The 20,741-nt window shown below is 43.7% G+C and overlaps 1 protein-coding gene across 7 annotated transcripts in view; it reads right to left on the reverse strand.

Annotated features, from left to right (window-relative positions):
• Window positions 1-20,741, reverse strand: part of MIPOL1 (mirror-image polydactyly 1) — a 298,337-nt gene that overhangs the window by 61,269 nt on the left and 216,327 nt on the right. For 6 of the 7 annotated variants that reach the window (XM_045014792.1, XM_045014790.1, XM_045014793.1 and 3 more), the window contains one exon: window positions 17,098-17,192. In XM_045014792.1, the coding sequence (XP_044870727.1) occupies window positions 17,098-17,192 (95 nt within the window). Of the gene's footprint in view, window positions 1-9,384; window positions 9,806-17,097; window positions 17,193-20,741 lie in introns of those variants that run through there. The other variant, XM_045014795.1, reaches the window with a different exon arrangement.

A 20,741-nucleotide genomic window follows, 5' to 3' on the forward strand; every position in this document is an offset into this window, starting at 1 on the left:
AACATGTATGCTTCAGCTTTTCATTTCACATTGGTGACAGAATTATATATTAAAAAAATCCGATTCTAGAGGAACATTAGTTGTAACACACTTGTACCACCTGAAAAATATCTGCTCCTCAGCTAATTTGATACAATAAAATCTGTTCATTAGAGCTGGTGAAAATGTTTTGGATATTTGGAAATTTCAGTTATAAGTGGCAAGAAAATTTTGATAGATAAGGTGGGGGAGGTAATATCTTTTATTGGACCACCTTCCGTTGGTGAAAGAGACAAGCATTCACGCTTTCACAGAGCTCTTTTCAGGAAGAGGTCACGTGAAGAAGAGCTCGGTGTAGGGTTGCCAACTTTCTATTTGAAAAAACAGAACACCCTTGCCCCTCCCCTTTGAGGCCCTGCCCTTTCCCCGCCCCTGCTCATTCCATCCCCCTTCCCTCCGTCGCTTGCTCTCCCCCACCCTCGTTCATTTTCACTGAGCGGGGGCATGGGGTTGCCATGTGGAAGGGCACATGGGCTCCAGAGTGGGGTCAGAAATGAGGGGTTCATGATGCAGGAGGGGGCTCTGGGCTGAGGCTGAGGGGTTGGGGTGTGAGAGGGAGTTTAGGGTGAGGGATCCAGGAGGGAGTTTGAGTGCAGGAGGGGGCTCAGGACTGGGGCAAGGGGCCAGGGTGTGGGCTGCGAGTGGGGCTCATCTCAGGCAGCTCCTGGAAGCGGCCGGCATGTTCAGCTCCTAGACACAGGGACGGCAAGGGAGGCTCTGCACGCTGTCCCCGTCTACAGACACCACCCCCACAGCTCCCATTGGCCACATTCCCAGCCAATGGGAGCTATGGAGCTGGTGCTTCGGGGTAGCGCATGGAGCCTCCCTGATCTCCCCGTGCCTAGGAGCCAAACATGCCAGCTGCTTCCGGGAGCTGTGCAAAACCAGACAGGCTGCCTGCCTGCCCCGCTGAGCCACCAAACAGACTTTTAATGGCCCTGTCAGCCATGCTGACCGGAGCCGCTGGGGTCCCTTTTCGACCAGGTGTTTCAGTTGAAAACCAGACACCGGGCAAACCTAAGTCTGTGTAAGCTTGAAAGCTTGTCATTTCACCAACAGAAGTTGGTCCAGTAAAATACAGTACCTCACCCACTTTGTCTCTCTGATACCCTGGGACCAATATGGCTACAACATCACTATAAACAGAATTTTTTAATAACATTTTTGGTAAAAAGTTTTTTTTATTGTAGCACCCTTAAATTATTGTTAAGTTACTGCTGGTGCATTTAAGAAAACAAAACAAACTAAAACACTAAATCCTACATTAGGGCCCAGCCTTGCATTTATTTCTTGGAATTGCACTTACTGCCATGAGTAGTCTCATTGCAAGGTAACGTATACTAACATGACTTTATATATACTTTATATAGTGTGTACAGTTAACAGTAATGTTAACCTCCATATGTTGGGACTGAATGATATGATTATGGAGTGTTACAGTTTCTGATCACCATGTAACTTTTGAAATATGTAAGCTTAATATAATAACCCCCTAATGTTTCATAATTTTGCTTTACCTTTTTATTTTTACACTGGTTTTCTGGTTTTGCAGTCCCTGCCTTCAGTTTCTGTTTGAAAACACATGCTCTGTTGCTGTAACCCCACCATCTCCTTGTAACCATCGCCACCCAGCTGCTTACTCCCTAGCCAGAAACTCTTTCATCACCACAACCACCACATAGAGGAACTCAGCAGCCTGCCATCTCCTCCATGAGATGTGGTAAGTGTTAAGAGCTGCCCTCAGGAAGCTATTTATACTGCATAACAACTTCATTGACCCTACAAACTTATTAACAATGCTGCATATTCTTATATCCCAAGAGATGGAACTCTTTTTATTACCCAATACCTCCTTTCTGCAGGCATGTGTAGATCTTTTACTACATCAAAGAAAACCACAATAAAGAAGAATTAAAGTTACAAAGTGAAGCACTCAAAATTTCGGAAATGCCAAAATAATCTAGTCTCTTTATGTATATACGTTATGATAGAGTTACAGATCCCAGGGAGCACTCCATCCCGGCCACCCACTAGGACTGCTGTAAAGAGAATGCAAGCCTCTGTGCTCTGGATCCCCCCAATTGTGTTAAATTTCTGGCGCCTCAACAGGCTGCAGCACTGGTTTCTCCCGTGGGCTCTCTGGCACATTTTCTGGGCACTGACTCAGTCTGCTACTATTTCTCAGAAATGGGGCCACCTGCTCTAGCCCCACAGGACCAGTACTGATTCCAGAGATACCTCAGTTATTTAACTACACCCCTATCCCAGAGCTCCATCCCAAAGGTGCAAAGCTTCTAATTTATTGTTCAAGTCTTTCAGGACACACAGTAGATGTAAAGCAGTCAGCAGACATAATTTGCTCAGTCTAAGGGTACGTCTACACTACGGGATTATTCCGAATTTACATAAACCGGTTTAGCAAAACAGATTGTATAAAATCGAGTGCGCGCGGCCACACTAAACACATTAAATCGGTGGTGTGCATCCACGGTCCGAGGCTAGCGTCGATTTCTGGAGTGATGCACTGTGGGTAGCTATTCCGTAGCTATCCCATAGTTCCCGCAGCCTACCCCGCCCCTTGGAATTTCCGGGTTGAGATCCCAGTGCCTGATGGGGCAAAAATCATTGTCGCAGGTGGTTCTGAGTAAATGTCGTCAGTCACTCCTTCCTCTGGGAAAGCAACGGCAGACAAGCATTTCGCGCCTTTTTTCCTGGATTGCCCTGGCAGATGCCATAGCATGGCAATCATGGAGCCTGTTTTGCCTTTTGTGACTGTCACCGTATGTGTACTAGATGCCTCTCACAGAGGCGATTCAGCAGCGCTACACAGAAGCATGCTTTTGCTTTTGCATGACAGCAGAGATGGTTACCAGCCATACTGTACCATCTACCATACCATAAATTGGTAATAAGATGATCATGGTTACCAGTCCTTTTGCACCATTTGCTGCTGTCATAAGTGCCCCTGGCTAAGATCAGCCAGGGGTGTAAAAGCCAAAATTGGGAATGACTCCCTGAGTCAATCCCTCCTTTTTGGTATCTAAAAATAGAATCAGTCCTGCCTAGAATATGGGCAAGTGTACTAGAGAACCACTGTATCAGAGAGCACAGCTGCTCTGTGTCAGATCCTGCAGAAATTATGAGCTGTATGCTATTCACAGGAGATGCTCCTGCAACAACCCCACCTGTTGATTCCGTTCTTCCCCCAGCCTTCCTGGGCTACCGTAGCATTGTCCCCCCACTTGTGTGATGAAGTAATAAAGAATGCAGGAATAAGACACGGTGACTTGTTAGTGAGAAATGAGTGGAAGGCAGCCTCCAGCTGCTATGATAGTCCAGACAGGACAGTAAGGAGTGTGGAGGAGAGGAGCCCAGCATCCCTCTGCTAGTCCAGGGGCAATTGAATCTTTTTTTTACACATGAAGGGTGGGGGCTGACGGAGCTCAGCCCCCTGTTTCTATGATGACGATGGTTATCAGCCATACTGTACCATCTACCAGGAAAAATTAGGGCCAGGCGCCCTTGATCGACCTGACGGATGCTAGTCAGCATGGTTACCAGCCCTTTTGCACTGCCCCATGTGCCAATAGGCTGATGATGAGGACGGGTACCAGTCGTTTTGCACCATCAGCCACCCATGGCAGGGGGGAGCAAGGATGTTGCTGTTGAGTGCTGCAGCATCACGTCTATCTGCAGCATTCAGTAAAGATAGGGTGACATGTAAAAGAGTCAAGAGAGGATTGTTTTCCCTTTCACTTCTGGGGGTTGGTGGGGGGATGCGTAAATTGCTGAGCTATGCCCTGACCCACCGCGAACACTGTGTTTGACCCTAGAAGCATTTGGAGCTCAGCCAAGAATGCAAATGCTTTTCAGAGAGACTGCAGGAACTGTGGGATAGCTTGAGTCCTCCAGTCCATGAGCGTCCATTTGATTCCTTGGCTTTCCGTTACGCTTGTCACGCAGCAGTGCGCTGAGTCCCTGCTATGGCGTCTGTCTGGAGATTTTAAAAAAATATTTTTAATTCGTCTTCTGTAACGGAGCGCTGATAGAACAGATTTGCCTGCCCTTACAGCGATCACGTCCGCATGGTCCATGCGGGAGCTCTTTCTTTATTTTGATTTTTAACTGCATCACCACACGTGCTGATCGGGGCTCCACGCTGGGCAAACAGGAAATATTCAAAAGTTTGCGGGGCTTTTCCTGTCTACCTGGCCACTGCATCCGAGTTCAGATTGCTGTCCAGAGTGGTCAGTGGTGCACTGTGGGATACTGCCCGGAGGCCAATACCGTCGATCTGCGGCCACACTAACCCTAATCCGATATGGTAATACCGATATTAGCGCTACTCCTCTCGTTAGGGAGGAGTACAGAAACCGGTTTAAAGAGCCCTTTATACCGATATAAAGGGCCTCTTAGTGTGGACGGGTGTGGCGTTAAATCGGTTTAATGCTCCTAAAACCGGTTTAAACGCGTAGTGTAGACCAGGCTTAACACTTTCATGCTCCTTTATACTTAATCATGCAAAGCAAAGGAGAGCACAGAGCATACCAAACACATGTCCCTGCCTCAATTTTCTCAACACTCCAGGCATTCTTTGGGCTTGGGTCTGAGTCTCTTGGGTACCCAGAATCCTTGACTCAGGAAAGCAAGTAGGGTCTTGTGCCCCATGCTAGTGCCCTCTTCTTTCTGGACCTCTTATCCAGTTTCTGTGACATTGCTCCCTCTTGCTCATTTTGCTATTCCTCCGTGGCTCCCCTCATTCCTCCGTGTTTCTTTATTTAACCCCCCTCATCCCCCCCGGCCAACTGATCTCTTTTGTTCTAGTCCTGGTAAATTTCCACTACTCTTACCTTCCCACCCTGCCCTTCGGGGGGGGGGGAAGGGGAAGAAAGGGGGAGAAGGGGGTTAACTTAAAACTGGATTTCCAAGCCTAGTGCTGCTTTTTAGCTTTATGAGGTCTAAATATTGTCGCTAACCTTAAGTATCTCCTACTGTTCTTGTCAGGTGTGTATCTGCTACAAGCCCTGTCACCAATGGTGGATCCACATACATAATAATAATCCACTCATAATACAGCAGTTTTTTCATAATACAACTTTCCTATATCAATCAGAATTCATAACTTGTACTGATATAGCCCCAGTTCATCACAAATGATCTTTAATTATATGATCACGTACTATTTTTTTCTACAGAACCTCAAACTGGTAGTAGTACAAGCTGTTATCCTCTATGGGGACTGACTGTTAGAGGGGTAAGAGACACACATTTTACCAGCGAGATCACAGCTATATGCTGACTACAGAGAAATATGAGCCTCATCCCCTCCATTGAGTCTATTTTCCCTCCCCAGCTTCTGTTCCAGTGTCCCTCAACTTTAGGTTTTACTTGAAAACAACAATTCAATTTTGCAAAAAATTTCAAGGTTCTGAAATTTGTTTTCAATCCAATGCAGAGCACAAACGAGACCTTACAAAAGTTTTTGTGAAACAAAGAAAGGCTCTGATTCACACTAGAGATTTGAACCTAGGTTTCCCACAATCCAGGCCAGTGCCCTAAGCATGGGGCTAGAGAGAGAAACTGTCACTTGCTCTTGTTTTGACCAGAGTGATCCCAGACCTGAGAAACCTTCCTGATGACGTCCTAGAAACTGATATCTTTCTATGAAACATTTTGTTTTTGACAAAACAAAATTTTTAGACTGGATAAAGTATCAGAGGGGTAGCCGAGTGAGTCTGGATCTGTAAAAGCAGCAAAGAGTCCTGTGGCACCTTATAGTCTAACAGACGTATTGGAGCATGAGCTTTCGTGGGTGAATACCCACTTCGTTGGATGCATGCCTGGAAAAAGACTGAAAAAAGTTATCTCAAAAATATTTTGACCAGCCCTATTCAGTCCCTATCCTCTGATCCTCCTGTCCCTGTCCCCCTTGTACCTATTACTCCCAGCCTGCAACTATCCTTCCTCCTCATTCCTTTGCACTTCTCTCTCCTCATTGATGCCTACAAACTAGTAAGAGAACAGTGAAAGCACAAGAGAGAGAGAGTCTTCCTATTTGGTTCTGGTGCCACAACAGCCCTAGAAGACACGAGGAGCAATGCAACCTTTGCAGCCCTGAGGTGAAGCATGCTCAGTCACTCTCTGGGGATGGAGCATACTGAGTGCAGATGAAAACTTAATTGAATAATACTGCCAACCTCTATCAAACTTTCATTGAGTATGTACAAACTGCAGTTTTCCAGAGGCTTATAACTTGGGCAATTTTTTACAGAGACAGCAAATGGTACACTTCTGACATCAGGGTGACCACCTCACAAAATTTGAAGTCTCTGTTCCAAAGCATGGAGGTGCTAGTGCTTCTCAGTGAAATGATTGTAAGAATCTTTTTTAACTTTGAAAAAAATAGCGTATGTTTCCTTAACCTCTTTCTCGGAAATGGCTGAACTGTTTTAGCTGAAACTTTAAATAAATGTCCGTCTGAGGCAGACAGACAGCATGGAAAATTTCAGCTCCAACAGTCTGAGTTTGGCAAAGTTATAACCAACTGAAAACGGGAACTTATAAATACGACATGTCCTGCAACCTTAACTATGGGGGCCACTTCGGGCACCTTCTATAGCATAGAACTGTGTGGAGGTGGAGCTCATCATCAGCAGGATCTCTCATTCTCTGGGCCCAGAAAAGTCAGGGGTAAGTCCAGCAGCAGATTTTTCACTCCTCCCTCCCCGCACACTATCAGAGCAGTGAGAAAGTAGGGCTGGTGGGCATTTTCTCTTTCCATTCCCTAGAAGGTCAAAGAATTGGGGACTAGAGCCAAGGACTGTCTTAATTTTCATTTCTCAATTCTCAGAGATTAGGGACTAACATAGAATAGGGAAGCAGGACCAACAAGGGAAATCCTGGGTTGTCTGGTCACCCAGTTTAAGCCAGTGGGGAGAAAAATGGACTTGGCAACTGTTCAGCAGTTCTGAACTGCGACAACCAGGGCACAGTGTTTGTTACATCCTGTAGTTTCAGCTCTGAAAAGCCCCCCAAGATCAGCCAGCACTTCAGCTCCCAGGTCCAATATTTGAAATCTGGCATTTTCTTACTCATATTCTTGTGGAAGTTAAATAGAAAGCCCTGACAACAATTCTGTACTAAAATGTGAAATGCTATTTTGATTTATATAGACTTTTAAATAAAAATAAAATTAAAAGAAACTGCTTGCACAAAACTGATATAGATCATTCAATTAAAAATTATGCAAATGAAAGAAAAATATACTTGATAAATTCAAACAGTGGAACAATCTGAGAGGATGGACAGTAATGTAACCTTTCTACATAGTGCAAAACGGATGATTCTAACACATCCTTCATCATGTCACTCAAGTTTCTATGATTTGCATTAATCCTGAGCCTAAAGGATACAGTTGTGAAAGAATTAGAATAACTCAGCTGGGAACACTAACTCCTAACTGTTATTCAAATTTTTATTTCAGGCTCACATTTCCAGGTTATGCATCAGAAACTGCGATTTTGCTTCTGAGCTACAATATAAGAAAAATAAACAGAGAGACAAAGAACTTGCCTAACTTCATTCTGAGCCAACTTTCTTCTGGCTTGTATGACTGAATTTGATTCCTGATATATATTTTTTTCTCATTTCTCTTTCCTTTTAAAGCACGATGGAATCAATTTTTGCTCACCCTCAGTTTTCAGAAAACTGAAATTCAAATTGAAATATATTATCAACTTTGCTCTTTCAAAAAAATTTCATTTTATTTCTTTTCTGAAACTCTCATTCCTTCTAGGAGTTGCTCTCCATGTTCTTTGCATAGGAGCATGGCCTGCAACAGTGGCTTCTGGCAGAGAAACAAATAATAGCTTCAAAACAGCAGCAGCCGGATCACATGATATACACAGGGAAGAAAAAAGGAAGCACTGCCAGGGGCTCAAACACTGAGATATTTAGAAGGGTGGAAGGGAGGACAGATAGCATTTGTGGCCCAACACATTTAGGATCTGGGAAAGTTGGGAGAGAAATACGTCCCCACTAAACTAAATAGAAAGCTGACGTGGGAGGGAGCAGGAGATGCATTGCTATTGGAGAGTCGGGGAGGGTGCATAAGGAAATATCACTGCTAGGGAAAGGGGCAGTACTCTACCCAAGGTCAGTGCCAGGTAGGTTATAAAGCCACCCAGGAGAGGTGAAGTAACTCCTCTCCTTCATGCCACATGGACTGGCTGCCTCTGTCCTCCTCCCTTGCCAGTGAAAGGACAGGGGTTTCTGCCAGCCAGGGTATGTCGACACTGCAAAAAACCACAAAAACAAACCAAACCACGGCAGTGAATCTCAGAGACCATGTCTGCAGACTCAGGCTTGCACTCTGGATCTAGAAAATAGCCATGTAGATGTTCTGGCTCGGGCTCTGAAGCCCACCCTACTCCCTGGATTTCCTAGCCCAAGCTCCAGCCTGAGCTGGAATGTTTACACAGCTATTTTTTAGTGCTGGAGTATGAGCCCTAGTCTGCAGACCTGGGCGCTGAGATTTGTGGTCATGGTTTTTTTTTCTGAACATACCCTAAATTTCTCCATTCCTAGGCCCCTGTCTGCTAGCATAGCCCATTCAAGACTCCCTATCTTTTGTGAATTTGCTGGGGATGGGGGGAAGCAGTGAAGGAGGAGAGGGAAAAAATCACGATCATAGGAAGATTTCCTTCTAGGACTATGTCCTGTGGCTTCCAGACATCTTAGAGGCACAGGAGCAATCTGTTCCTCTGGCAAAACCAGAATTTTGATTTTCAAAAGTGCTTCAGCTCCTCCCCCACTTAGTAGGCAAATGTACACATACTGGGGTGGCTCTAGCTTTTTTGCTGCCCCAAGCACGGCCGTCAGGCTGCCTTCGGTGGCTTGCCTGCAGGAGATCCCCGGTCCTGCGGATTCGGTGGCTTGCCTGCAGGAGGTCCGCCGGTCCCGCGGCTTCGGCGTACCTGCCACTGAATTGCCGCCGAATCCGCAGGACCAGCGGACCTCCCGCAGGCAAGCCGCCGAAGGATCCCTGACTGTCACCCTTGCAGGGACCGGCAGGGCGCCCCCTGCGGCTTGCCGCCCCAGGCACGCGCTTGGAGCGCTGGTGCCTGGAGCTGCCGCTGTACACATACACACCTGACCTCCTTCCACATCAATTTTATATCATTATAACATGACTGTGATGAAATTACTTCATCAGTTAGAGAATATAAATTAGAGAAGAACCAGGCCCTATATAAGTAAGCATATACACATGTATTCACTCACCACTTGATATGTATACATACACGGTCACTACACTCCCTGCCCCCCACCCCCCACAAGGCTGCAGCTCTCTTACTGGGGGCCTGGTTGTTCTGCTCGTGCACGGCTCTCTGCTTTGGCAGCCCTTGCTCCCTGCCCTAAGGCTCTGAGTGCCAAGAGGTGCTTTCCTGGCTACAGTGCTTGAGGGAGTCTCTTGGCTGGGGCACTACTGCTCTTTAAGTGCCTTGATATTACACTGCCTGCAGTTTTTTAATATCTTTTTTCATGCAGTGCATGCCCCTGGAGTGGATAATGGTGTTGCTGATGCTCTCTCAATTTCAGGATGACAGATTCCAGGAACTCGACCCACTGGCCAGCAGGGATCCACGGGTGATGTCCCAGCAACTGGCTGAAGCTATTCACATCCAGAGGAGACATGCAGTGGGATCAGCTCATACTACTTTTGCACTCACTGACAGGCAAGGGCTGGGAGCCCACGTGGACAAGGCTAGAAAGAAAGTAAACAGGGGTCACCAAGCTATTCCTGGAGATGCGGAGTTCAGGGAGACTGCATAGGGACATCTGTTAACAATCAGCCAGAGGTTCTCAGGGAGGATGGTGTACATTTGTCAGATGGAGATGCTCACATACGGCTATGGAATGTAAGGGTGTATATTGGGCAGGTGTTACCATAGATACCATGCGGGGTGGTTGGGTGTGGGAGTGGCCAAGCTAGTCACTGGCACCCCCTGTGGCCAGTTTCCAGAGCCGTTAAGGGATTAAAATGAGTGGATCCCAGAGAGAAAAGATCTGGGATTTTGGTGATGGACCATGGGTGAGACCTTGTGGCCTTCATGGACCCAGGTCCCCACCCTGATGCACACTCTATCCCTCTTGCATGGGAGAGGGTGCTAGGACTCAGAGAGAGATGAGTCCTGGAGAGGAGAGGACAGTCTATCCCAATTTATGGGTTATGTGGTAAGGAGTCCTGTAACCCCTGCACCGGTTTCAATTAAATTTCTGGTATAGGAGAGTATGGGTGATGGATGGGTAGCACCTGCCCCCCTCCCTCCATTTTAATGTTTAATAAAAGTTGAGGCCTTCCACTTAATTCCATGCATGTTTCTGTCCTCATTTTGCTGCTGTGTCCACATCAGATGTGTGTGTATAAATATATACACACACATACACCATATATGGTGTTCATGTTATAAATCATTAAGCCATATATTTATACTGCTCCCAGTGTTCATTATTTTCATGAGTCTCATGGTATTTGTTTTTTTTAAATCCCCAGTTCCTCGAGTCAAATGATTATGTGAAAATCTCAACTTCCTTTTAAAAAATGAGTAAGTTTCCTTCACGGTTGCAGAAGATAGTTTGAAAACGTGAACCAGGTACATTCTAAAAGCTCTGATACCAGAATACAAATAACTAGAGGGTTGCACACTTTGTTGCTTCTGTAGGCTAAGTGCAGTAACCACACCAGGGCCCCCTTGCATTCCTCCATTCCTCTCCCAAGCTCCCTGTGTGACACTCCCCCACCCCCCTCTATTTCAGGGACTCCTTGCAATCACCCACTCATTCCAGGGGCTACATGTGCCCCTCATCTCTACCTTCCACCCTCATGACAGGGGTTCTGTGTGCTCCTCATTTCTCCTTTCTCCCCATACACCTAATTCTCCCTTTCTCCACCATGCCAGGGGCTCTATGTGCCCCCCCACCACATGCCAAGGATGCTGTGCTCCCCATGTCCCCCATCCCCATATCATTATGCCTTCTTTCTCCTCATGCCAGGTGCTCTGTGTGCATCCCATTCCTTTTCTGTCTGGGAGAGAAGTCTTCCAGGGTGTCAACATTTTTAAGCTGTATTCAGAAGATGGGCAGAGCTGAGATGGGGGGTGTTACATTGAAGGTACTAATGGCCATCATCAACCGCTTCTTTGACCACTAGATAATTACAGACCTTATTAAAGCTGGTGGGTCTGTTAACCAGATGCCAGGGGCTCTGTGTGTCCCCCATTTTCACCTTTCAGTTTTTCCAATTTTCACCAAAATCAGTAGGGTTCTGCCCAGAAATATCTAGAACATTTCCTGAAATTTTCAAATTGATCAGATTCAGGGTTCAGTTATACTGAAAGCAAACAAAGAAGCAGACAGTCAGAGAAATCAACTTCGCTGAGTGCCCTCGTTCGCTTGGCCAGAAAGAACCCCAAAATGTATTATATTGTTAGAAATCTCATTATTTTGAGCCAATGTTGTGATTTTTTGAGGCTTGACTCATGATGTTTCAATGATTGGAGTTGCCACATATCTTGGACAGCCTCATCTGCACTCTGTTTGCTAATCCATCCCCACATGGGACATGTGTAACATTCCAAACTTCGAACAGCTTTAGACAGTTGACATTAAAATAAAACCAACCTGCCACAAACACATTTCCTATTTTCTCCCCAAATGTGGGATTCTTTCTACACTCCTTCCCTTAAGAAAAGCCCAATTTCCAGAATGAATATTTTAGTCCTGGACTAGTTATAGAATCTCTCATGACCCTTCAAGGAAAGAAATAGCAACCATATATACACCATTGGATCTCCAGCTTTTCAGTGGAACACAAAGCACTTGCTAGTTGTAGCCCTGGTAGGTCATAAGATAAAATGTATTACTTTCAGTTTAATTATGTACAGAAAAGCTTTTTATGTACTCCCCCCCAACTTATTAGTTATACTTTTTCTTCCTCAGAGGCCTATGCTGTATTGATGTTAATTAGTCTGGTTTTACAGTAGGAGAGAGAAAATATTCAACCTAATAAATATTTAAAAAACCTCAAACATTTCTTAAATATGTTGCACACCTAGAATACATAATAGTGCCCTATAAAGATTTTATTCCCACTCTTGTACTTATTTGGGATGACCCCAAAATCAAATTCCAGTATATCACTCATACATATGGTGGCCATCCCAAACTCATGCTGATAACACTTCTTTCAGTGTTTGCACATATTATATATTTGCATATCTTCAGAATCTGGTCACTTTCTCTCAGTGTTTAACGGGAACAGAGAGATACAATTTGTTATTCCACAAAACTTTCTAGATTCAGCCCCCACTCTGTGAGCACCTTCAGACCCTTTACTGTACTGTTTACATTGCACTGAATGTAACCTATCTTGACTTCACAGAATATATAATGATAATGTCTACACAGGAATACAATAAAAAAGCATTGGACAATCTGTATACAACAGCTAAACAATGGGGATTAAAACTGGATGAACAAAAGATAAGAATAACAGAAATATAAAAAATCAAGAAACAGGCTAAGTTAGTCATTTATGATGTAGATGTTGAACAAGTAGACAGCTTCTGCTTATTTGGGTTCCATCATAACACATGGCAGCCACTGTGACGAAGATATCATCAAATTGAAAGTTATTGCAGCAGAACGTTTGTGTGCTTGAATAAAAATGTTTGGAACTTCAAATCAGTGTCCATGACACCTAAAACCAGATTATATATTACATTAACTTATGGTTCTGAAACATGGGTTCCTACAAAGCATCTGGAGCAAAAGATGCAAACATTTGAAATGAAGTGTCTGTGCCGTATTCTAGGCATGACAAGGCTAGATAGACTAAGAAATGACAACATCCGTAAAAGACAAAGTGTAGTGTGTGACTACAACCATCAAAAGCCGCCAACTGCAATGGTTTGGCCATGTTGCTAGAATGACCCCATACCTATTGCCTAAAATTGATCTCTGTGGAAGAGGTACTCCTGGGGGAATTCTGCACCACTGCACAAGCACAGAATTAATGTCCCCCCCCCCACCATTTCCCCCGATACAGAATAATTTATTCTGACGGGTAGGCAAAGGGAAACTGAAATTACACCTTTCTGCCACCAGGGGCTGATGTGGTGCCAGAAGAGAGGGAAGCCGGCTCAAAGGCCAGAACAGCTAGCTGCAGAGAGGTAGGGGGAAGAGGCTGCCTTCCTCACAGTGTCCTGCCTGCAGGGCTAGGTGAGGAGGCATGGGATATGGTGGGGGATGGACAAACCAGGGCACACAGGACTGGTGGGGCGGGGGTTGCACATACTGGGGTTCAGAAGGGCTAGTGAGTGCACAGACTGGGGTGGGGACACAGGAACTAGTGGGGTGACAACATTGAGCCAGGGGCTGAACAGGAGTCAGGGTGCAGGGCCACATGGGGACAGGGGGTGGGAGGTGCAGGGCCACATGGGGATGGGGGGAACAGGGGTGACTGAGAAGGGGTTCAGGAACACATGGGGACATGTGCAGATATGCCTGGCTGAATGGGGAGTGGTGGTGCAGGGACACACAGGAAAAGGGGCAGATGTGCTTGACTGAATGGGAGAGGCTAGGGGTCTGCCAGGGTCTGCATGGGGGAGGCTCCCCAATTCCCTAACAATCCCCCCATAAAAACACCTGTTCCATACTTCTCCCACTCACACCCAACAACCCTCCAGGTTCACGTCCAGGCTCCTTCCCAGCAATTACTTCCCTCTCCCTCAGCTCCTCTGTTACCCTTGACTCCTCCAAGTCTTTGCACTGCTTCTGAAGGGTGTGAGAAATACAGTTCTGTGATGTAGTTTAAATGAATTATTACTCAAAAGTTCTGTATTAATATGCCTAGTAAGGAATCTATTTGTCAGAAAACATTTCCTGAATCTTTTTTTGTTGTCTGTACTGTTACAGAGATACTTGAGGACAGGTATTTTGAAATAAACTACCAAAATAATTGAAACTGGCATGATTATATTGTGTTATTTTGACAGGTAAAATATGCAGAATTTTAAAATACTGTGTGCAGAATTTTAAATTTCTTGGCAGATTATTCTCCCAGGAGTACAGAGCATGGTGAGAGAGACCATGGACATCCAAGGAGACAGTGGTATAACAGAATATAAAACCATCCAGGGAACCCCCACAACTTGCTCAAATGGTGGCTCAGAATAGATGCAGATGGAATCTGCTCATAACTTTGGCCCTACTCAACCTTGGTGTTGGAAAAAGGAGATGAGGATGATGAATGTAAGTGGGACAGAGTAGGGGTTTGTCACTTGTACTATTTTTGCTGGTGAAAATAATGAAATTTCATGTTGTGTCAAGTTTGTACATTCTTTTATATAGACATTTCTCATTTTACCACTAAAATATGGGAAGCAAAAAGGGAAAATATCATACCCTCTCTTCACCCTCTAATGAACTTGTGTCCAACGTGTCAACAGAAAACTTCATATGTGAGATTACTACTAAAGGTAGCACACTGTGCACTGGGAAAACTAGACACACCCTCTAAAAAGGTTAAAGAACACTGAACTACTAGTATCACTGTTATTACTTAACACAATAAATCTTATTCTGATGGCAGCACACAATAGGATTTGGTTAGTGTTTGATTATTTCAGTTTGCCTCTTTTCTCAACAATAGGAAATATAAGGAAGCACTGCAAATCAGCAGAGAGACTTAGGCGTACTCTGTATTACAGAAGACGATGTCATTATTATACTGGCTGAGTCTTGGAATGTAGTGCTACTAGTTTGTGACCAAAAATAAATAAATAAATAAATAAAAATCATGTACTGAACATGACTCTGACATCTTTAAGTTTTATATTCTCTTCCTCAGTGAATTTGTTCAGGCCCAAACTAATACAAGTGGCTATCCACCGCTGTTATAAGCTGATTTATTCCCCAATGATAAACAGAGGTGAAACCGCAGAAATGTTCAATTTAACTTTTGGGAGTAAACTTAATCCCTTTTTATTCTTTATTATTATATTGACTTCGACAAAAGTTTTGGAGGTAATATTAAAAGCTGCATTGTAGCTTTTCTTGATGACATGTATGTATACACACAGGACTGAATTCTAAATGTGCTAGAAAAAAGCAACCACACAAGGGAGAAATGACATTTACTGGTCAAAAGTTCTCTATTTCTAACCTTATAAAGGGCTCTGTAACCTAGTTACTAGTTGGTACTGAAAACTCTACAGTCAGAGGATATTATTTTAATTCACTTTATAATTTCATATATATAATGATACCATTCCATAATCATCATAAATTATCAAATACCATACTCAAATTAGCACTAAATTGTTAGGTGAAATTAAAGGTCAGAACTTAGTTAACTATGTGGTATATTCAGATATGAATGCTGGCAGGTAGGTAGTATTCATGTGACTGGAAGTTAAGTATTTGCATCAACAGACTATAGTCTATTGTCTGCTTTAATGTCTGCTGCAGTGGAACTTTTTAATATTAGAATAAAAGTGTACTCTGAGTCTTCATGCTTAGAGGCCAACTCGTAAATTCTGAGCTTGAATTTTTGAAGTGGCATGATAAAAAAGTAAATCAAATTATATTTACTATTTTCCAAGTCCTTTCTAAGTGACTAATGCTGTTTTGTAATGCATTATTTCTAGTTTACTATAGTGTATCAAGGAATTGCTAAACAAATTAGTTAAAAGAAATATTAACAGATTCCGTGGAGTTTCTATTGACTAATAACCAAAGGAAAGGTTTTAAAAAATGCCGATGAGTTTTTAATAAACACAAGGAACATGGGAAGCATTAACAGCTATTACAAACCTGCAAATGGAATCTCCATCTCAACTGAAACATTGTGTGGAAATACAGAAGACACAAGAAAAATGCTCTGTGGTTGCGAGTTATTTTTTTTTTAGCTGTAACAAACTAGTCCCCTTCTGTTTTAAATTTTAAATGAACACAGCATTCATGTATCACTGTATTATTTCTACATATCATGTCCTTGTAATAGCTATACATTCAATTTTCAGATTTTCTTCTTGTACTGATGTCAAGACTTCTGCATTTAATCTGTTGCCAGTATTGTAGGCTGATAAACTAGGAGTTCAGAATGAAGAGAAATAGTAATACAACTGCTCCCCCATAAAACAGCCTAACTTCTTCACTGGACCACACAGCAGTTCCCTTAGAGACTAAACAAATCCAATGATCCATGGAGAAGTTTTTCACAGGCCTCCGAAATTAATGAGAGAATGGCTGTCCCCTCCACTAACTATTGTAGAATATAAAGGCAATAAAAATTCTGCATTATGTAGGAGTCTAGAAAAGAAAACACAGTTCTAGAATTCAACAAATTTTGTGTTTCCTAAATTAACGCAGCTAAAGCTAGGTAAGTGCAGATAATTAAGAAAGAAATAGGCTCTATCCAGGGGCGCTGGAACAAATTGTATAGTGGAGGTGCCGAGAGCCACTGAACCATGACAGAAACCACTTCAAGCCATGCAATGTGGCAGCACCCCCAGCATCCCTAGTTCCAGCACTTATGGATCTGTCTGTTTTTTGGTGAATGTGTTGCTGCATCTCAACTTTTTGAATTTCATCAAGAACACTGAATGAGAATTACTATACAGAAAAAACCTCCAAAGCAATAAAGAGCAGGACTACTGAAAGAAAACCATATTAGCCAGGAGACCATCTTTATTAAAAGATACTTCATGGCACTGAGTCATTGTTAAAAAACAAACAATTGCAGGAGATGACACCTTGCATTTTGGAACAGGGCTTGGAGATCAGAAAGGTGGGAAATCTAGAAAAGAAATCTGCTAGCTTGACACTGTTTGGAATTTAAGGCCCATGGAACATGTATAACCCAAGGCAGTTATACATGTTCCTAACGAATAAGAACAGTAAGCAGTAAGGCCATTTCCTCATTTACAGTTATAAAGTCATGCAGAAAATTTTCCCTATGAGTCATCACATATACAATAATATAAATGATTTTACCTGTAATAAACACGTAGCGTCTGAATTTCTTCTTCTAGTTTTTTATTCTGTTGAACAGCAGTCTCTCTCTCTTGTTGTATAGCTAGCAACTTTGCCTGCAAAAAGATAGGTGATCATTATTTAAGAGAAGACTGTGCTGTTTTAAGCACAATGAAAAAAATACAGCAATCCTTTATGAATGTTAATTTCCGCTCTATTGTAGGTTTGATTATACACAAAATGGTAGTCCTCTGTAATATTACCCATTTGTTCATTACTAAGACATTCTTATTTAGTTGGTATACTATTGTAATTGTTTGTAAGTATTGACATCTTTCAGTCGGTAATGTTCTAATTTCCCTACTGCTTTTCTATATTCCCAGTTCCCATATTAATTTCTTCTTCAATTTTATCCAGCTGTTTGTCAACAAATATATTTACATGGTATTGAGAATGCTAAATCTTGAACTAAAATACTGTTTTTAGAGTGCTAAGTAAGGGTATTAACCAGTTCCTGTGATTGTCTGAGAAGAGGTCTGGAGAAATAAGTGCACGTATGTTTCATATAGCACCACAGCTTAATCACTTTGAACATTTAAAAATCTAGTACTAATAGTGATTTAGGACTCCCCAGAGTACTCAGGTTTCATATAATTTATTTAATATCTCACAGGATGATTATCTGATTTAACTACAAATAAGACTGGGCTTGCATTGCATTTCTATCATACATGTAAGTCTGAGCACTAGGCAGGCTTCCCTACCGTTCAATATATTTTTTCTTATATTGTACATTATACAGCTACTGCGGATCAACCAATTACCAGAAGTCATAGGACATAAAACCAAAAAGGGTGTGTGCAACTCCTTAGTGTATTACCATGTGTGAATTCTGTCAGCGTCCCTGGCCTTGCACCCACCAACTCCCTGAGGCTGCAAAAAAAAAAAAAAACCAAAAAAAAAGGTCTCAGTGAATTCTAGGCACGATAGATGAGCTGTGCATACATGGAGTGGAAGGATATGCTTCAGGCACTGGATTGGGACTCAGTAGATCTAGGTCTGCCAGACTCACTGTATGTCCTTGAGCAACTCAATCCCTCTGTGCCTCAATTTCCCATCTGTAAAAACGGGGATAATAATACTTCCTTTCATCCACCTTTCTTTTGTGTATTTAGACTGTAGCTCTTCAGGGCAGGGACTGTCTTTTACTGTTATATGTACAGTGCCCAGCAGACAGAGGCCCTGATATCAGTTGGATCTCTAGGTGCTACTATAATATAAACAAATTGTAATAAGCTGTTAAGGGAATAACAAGCATAGACTAGTTTACTACATGCACAGTCTCTTTTAGCCTTGAAAGTGAAGGGTGTTAATGCTTAACCTCTCAGTAACACTGATTCAGAGCTCCTGATGCTGAACAGCAATGCACTTTGCATTAGCACTTGGAGGTGGCAAGCCCTAACTCATGGCACTAAGAGGTTAAACTACTCTCCAGGTGAGCTGTTTAAGTCCTGAGCCTGGTGCTGCTTACAGCTTTGCAAACAGAACTCACAGAACACAAGAATGTTAGCCAAACCAAGCTATTTTCTATAATTATACCGTATTGTCGGTGAACCAACATACTTAAAAATTGGAAAAAAACATGCTTGAATCAAAGTAGGTGGTTTGTTCTAGAGGCCAATAATTAACATCCTTGCCAATTTTCAGCGTACTGTGAAGTGTGATTGAAATGGTAGACTGGAAGGAAATGTTTGCAGCAGACACACCTACGCACAGAGAGATTAACGGCTAGCCTCTTTAGGGAAGTATACAAAAAAGTATACCTAGCATTCAATTCACACTTTTCAGGACAAAGTTCAGAAGACATTGGGGCCTGAGACTCTTATTTATGCCAACTTTGTACCAGTCTAACTCCACCGATTTCATTGCAGTGTCACCTGATTTATACCAGCATAAGTGAGAGCAGAATCCAGCTCACTAGACTCAATATAGTCAAAAATAACAAAAACAGAAAAGTAATAGGCATGTTGCCCAATCTTCTCAGCATGTGATCGGTGGGGGTGGATAACAAAAAATTTCAGCCTGGGTATGTGATCATGACAGGGCAGGGGGACTTAGCTGGGAGTGGGGTGAGAGAGGGAGCAAGAGCAAGCACCAAGCAGTGAGGGTACTTATCTAGGACATGGGATGTAGTTCTTGCTCCAGCTATTTTGGGGTGGTCTTTCGCCTCAATCGCGCCTGGTGGAACTATTCCACTTGTATAAGTAATCAAATATTTAGCAGGCCACAGAAAGACTGATTCTATAGCTCTGTGGTTATAGCAGTCACCTAGGATGTAGGAGACCTGGGTTTAAGTCCTTGTTCGGACTGATTTGGAGATTAAATAGAGGAAAAGAAAGCCCTGAAGATTGTTTCAGTAGTGGACAGGCTCAATGGTTTACGCTTGGTACAGCTGTGGGGTGATGAGGACATATGAATCCAAGCTTTCTTTCTACTCCCTCAATCCTGGAGTTAAATGAAAACTGGCAGCACTTAGTCAGCAGAGAATTGCCCTGCATTACAGATACTCCCTTCTGGCCTAGGTGTGCTGGCTCCATTCCCTATGCCCACTGTCCCCCTCTAAGATGTGGGAAGGGGTGCACTGTATTTATACTCCACTAGCAGAAGGTCCATTAAGGGCCCAATCTAGGGGTGGAATTTAGACCTCTCTCACAACAGATCTAAGGCCTGGTCTACACTAGGACTTTAAATCGAATTTAGCAGCGTTAATTCGAATTAACCGCTCAACTGTCCACACCAGGAAGCCGTTTAATTCGACCTAGAGGGCTCTTTAGTTCAAATTCGGTACTCCACCCCGACGAGGGGAGTAGCGCTAAATTCGACATGGCTATCTCGAATTAGGCTAGGTGTGGATGCAAATCGAACTTACTAGCTCCGGGAGCTATCCCACAGTGCACCACTCTGTTGACGCTCTGGACAGCAGTCCAAGCTTGGATTCTCTGACCAGCCACACAGGAAACGACCCGGGAAAATTTGAATTCCTCTTCCTGTCTGGGCACTTTGAATCTGATGTCCTGGTTGGACATCGGGGCGAGCTCAGCAGCACCTGCAACGATGCAGAGCTCTCCAGCAGAGGAGTCCATGCAATCCCAGAATAGAAAGAGGTCCCCAGCATGGACAAACCGGGAAGTCCTGGATCTGATCGCTGTGTGGGGCGATGAGTCTGTGCTTTCAGAGCTGCGCTCCAACAAACGGAATGCAAAGACCTACGAGAAGGTCTCCAAAGCCATGGCACTCAGAGGATACAGCCGGGATACAACGCAGTGCCACGTGAAAATCAAGGACCTGAGACAAGGCTACCAAAAAGTCAGAGCGGCAAACGGACGCTTCGGAGCCCAGCCCCAGACATGCCGCTTCTACGAGGCACTGCATGCCATTCTAGGTGGGTCTGCCACCACTGCCCCACCAGTGACCGTGGACTCTGAGGATGGCATAGTGTCGACGGGCAGTTCCTTGGCGATGTTCGCCGATGGGGAAGATGAGGAAGGGTTTGTGGAGGACGACGCAGGCGACAGCGCTTACAATACCGCTTTCCCCGACAGCTAGGATCTCTTCATCACCCTCACAGAGATCCCCTACCAACCCTCCCCGGCCGTTAACCCGGA

The sequence above is a fragment of the Mauremys mutica genome, chromosome 4 (assembly GCF_020497125.1).
Source record: "Mauremys mutica isolate MM-2020 ecotype Southern chromosome 4, ASM2049712v1, whole genome shotgun sequence".
NCBI lineage: Eukaryota > Metazoa > Chordata > Testudines > Geoemydidae > Mauremys > Mauremys mutica.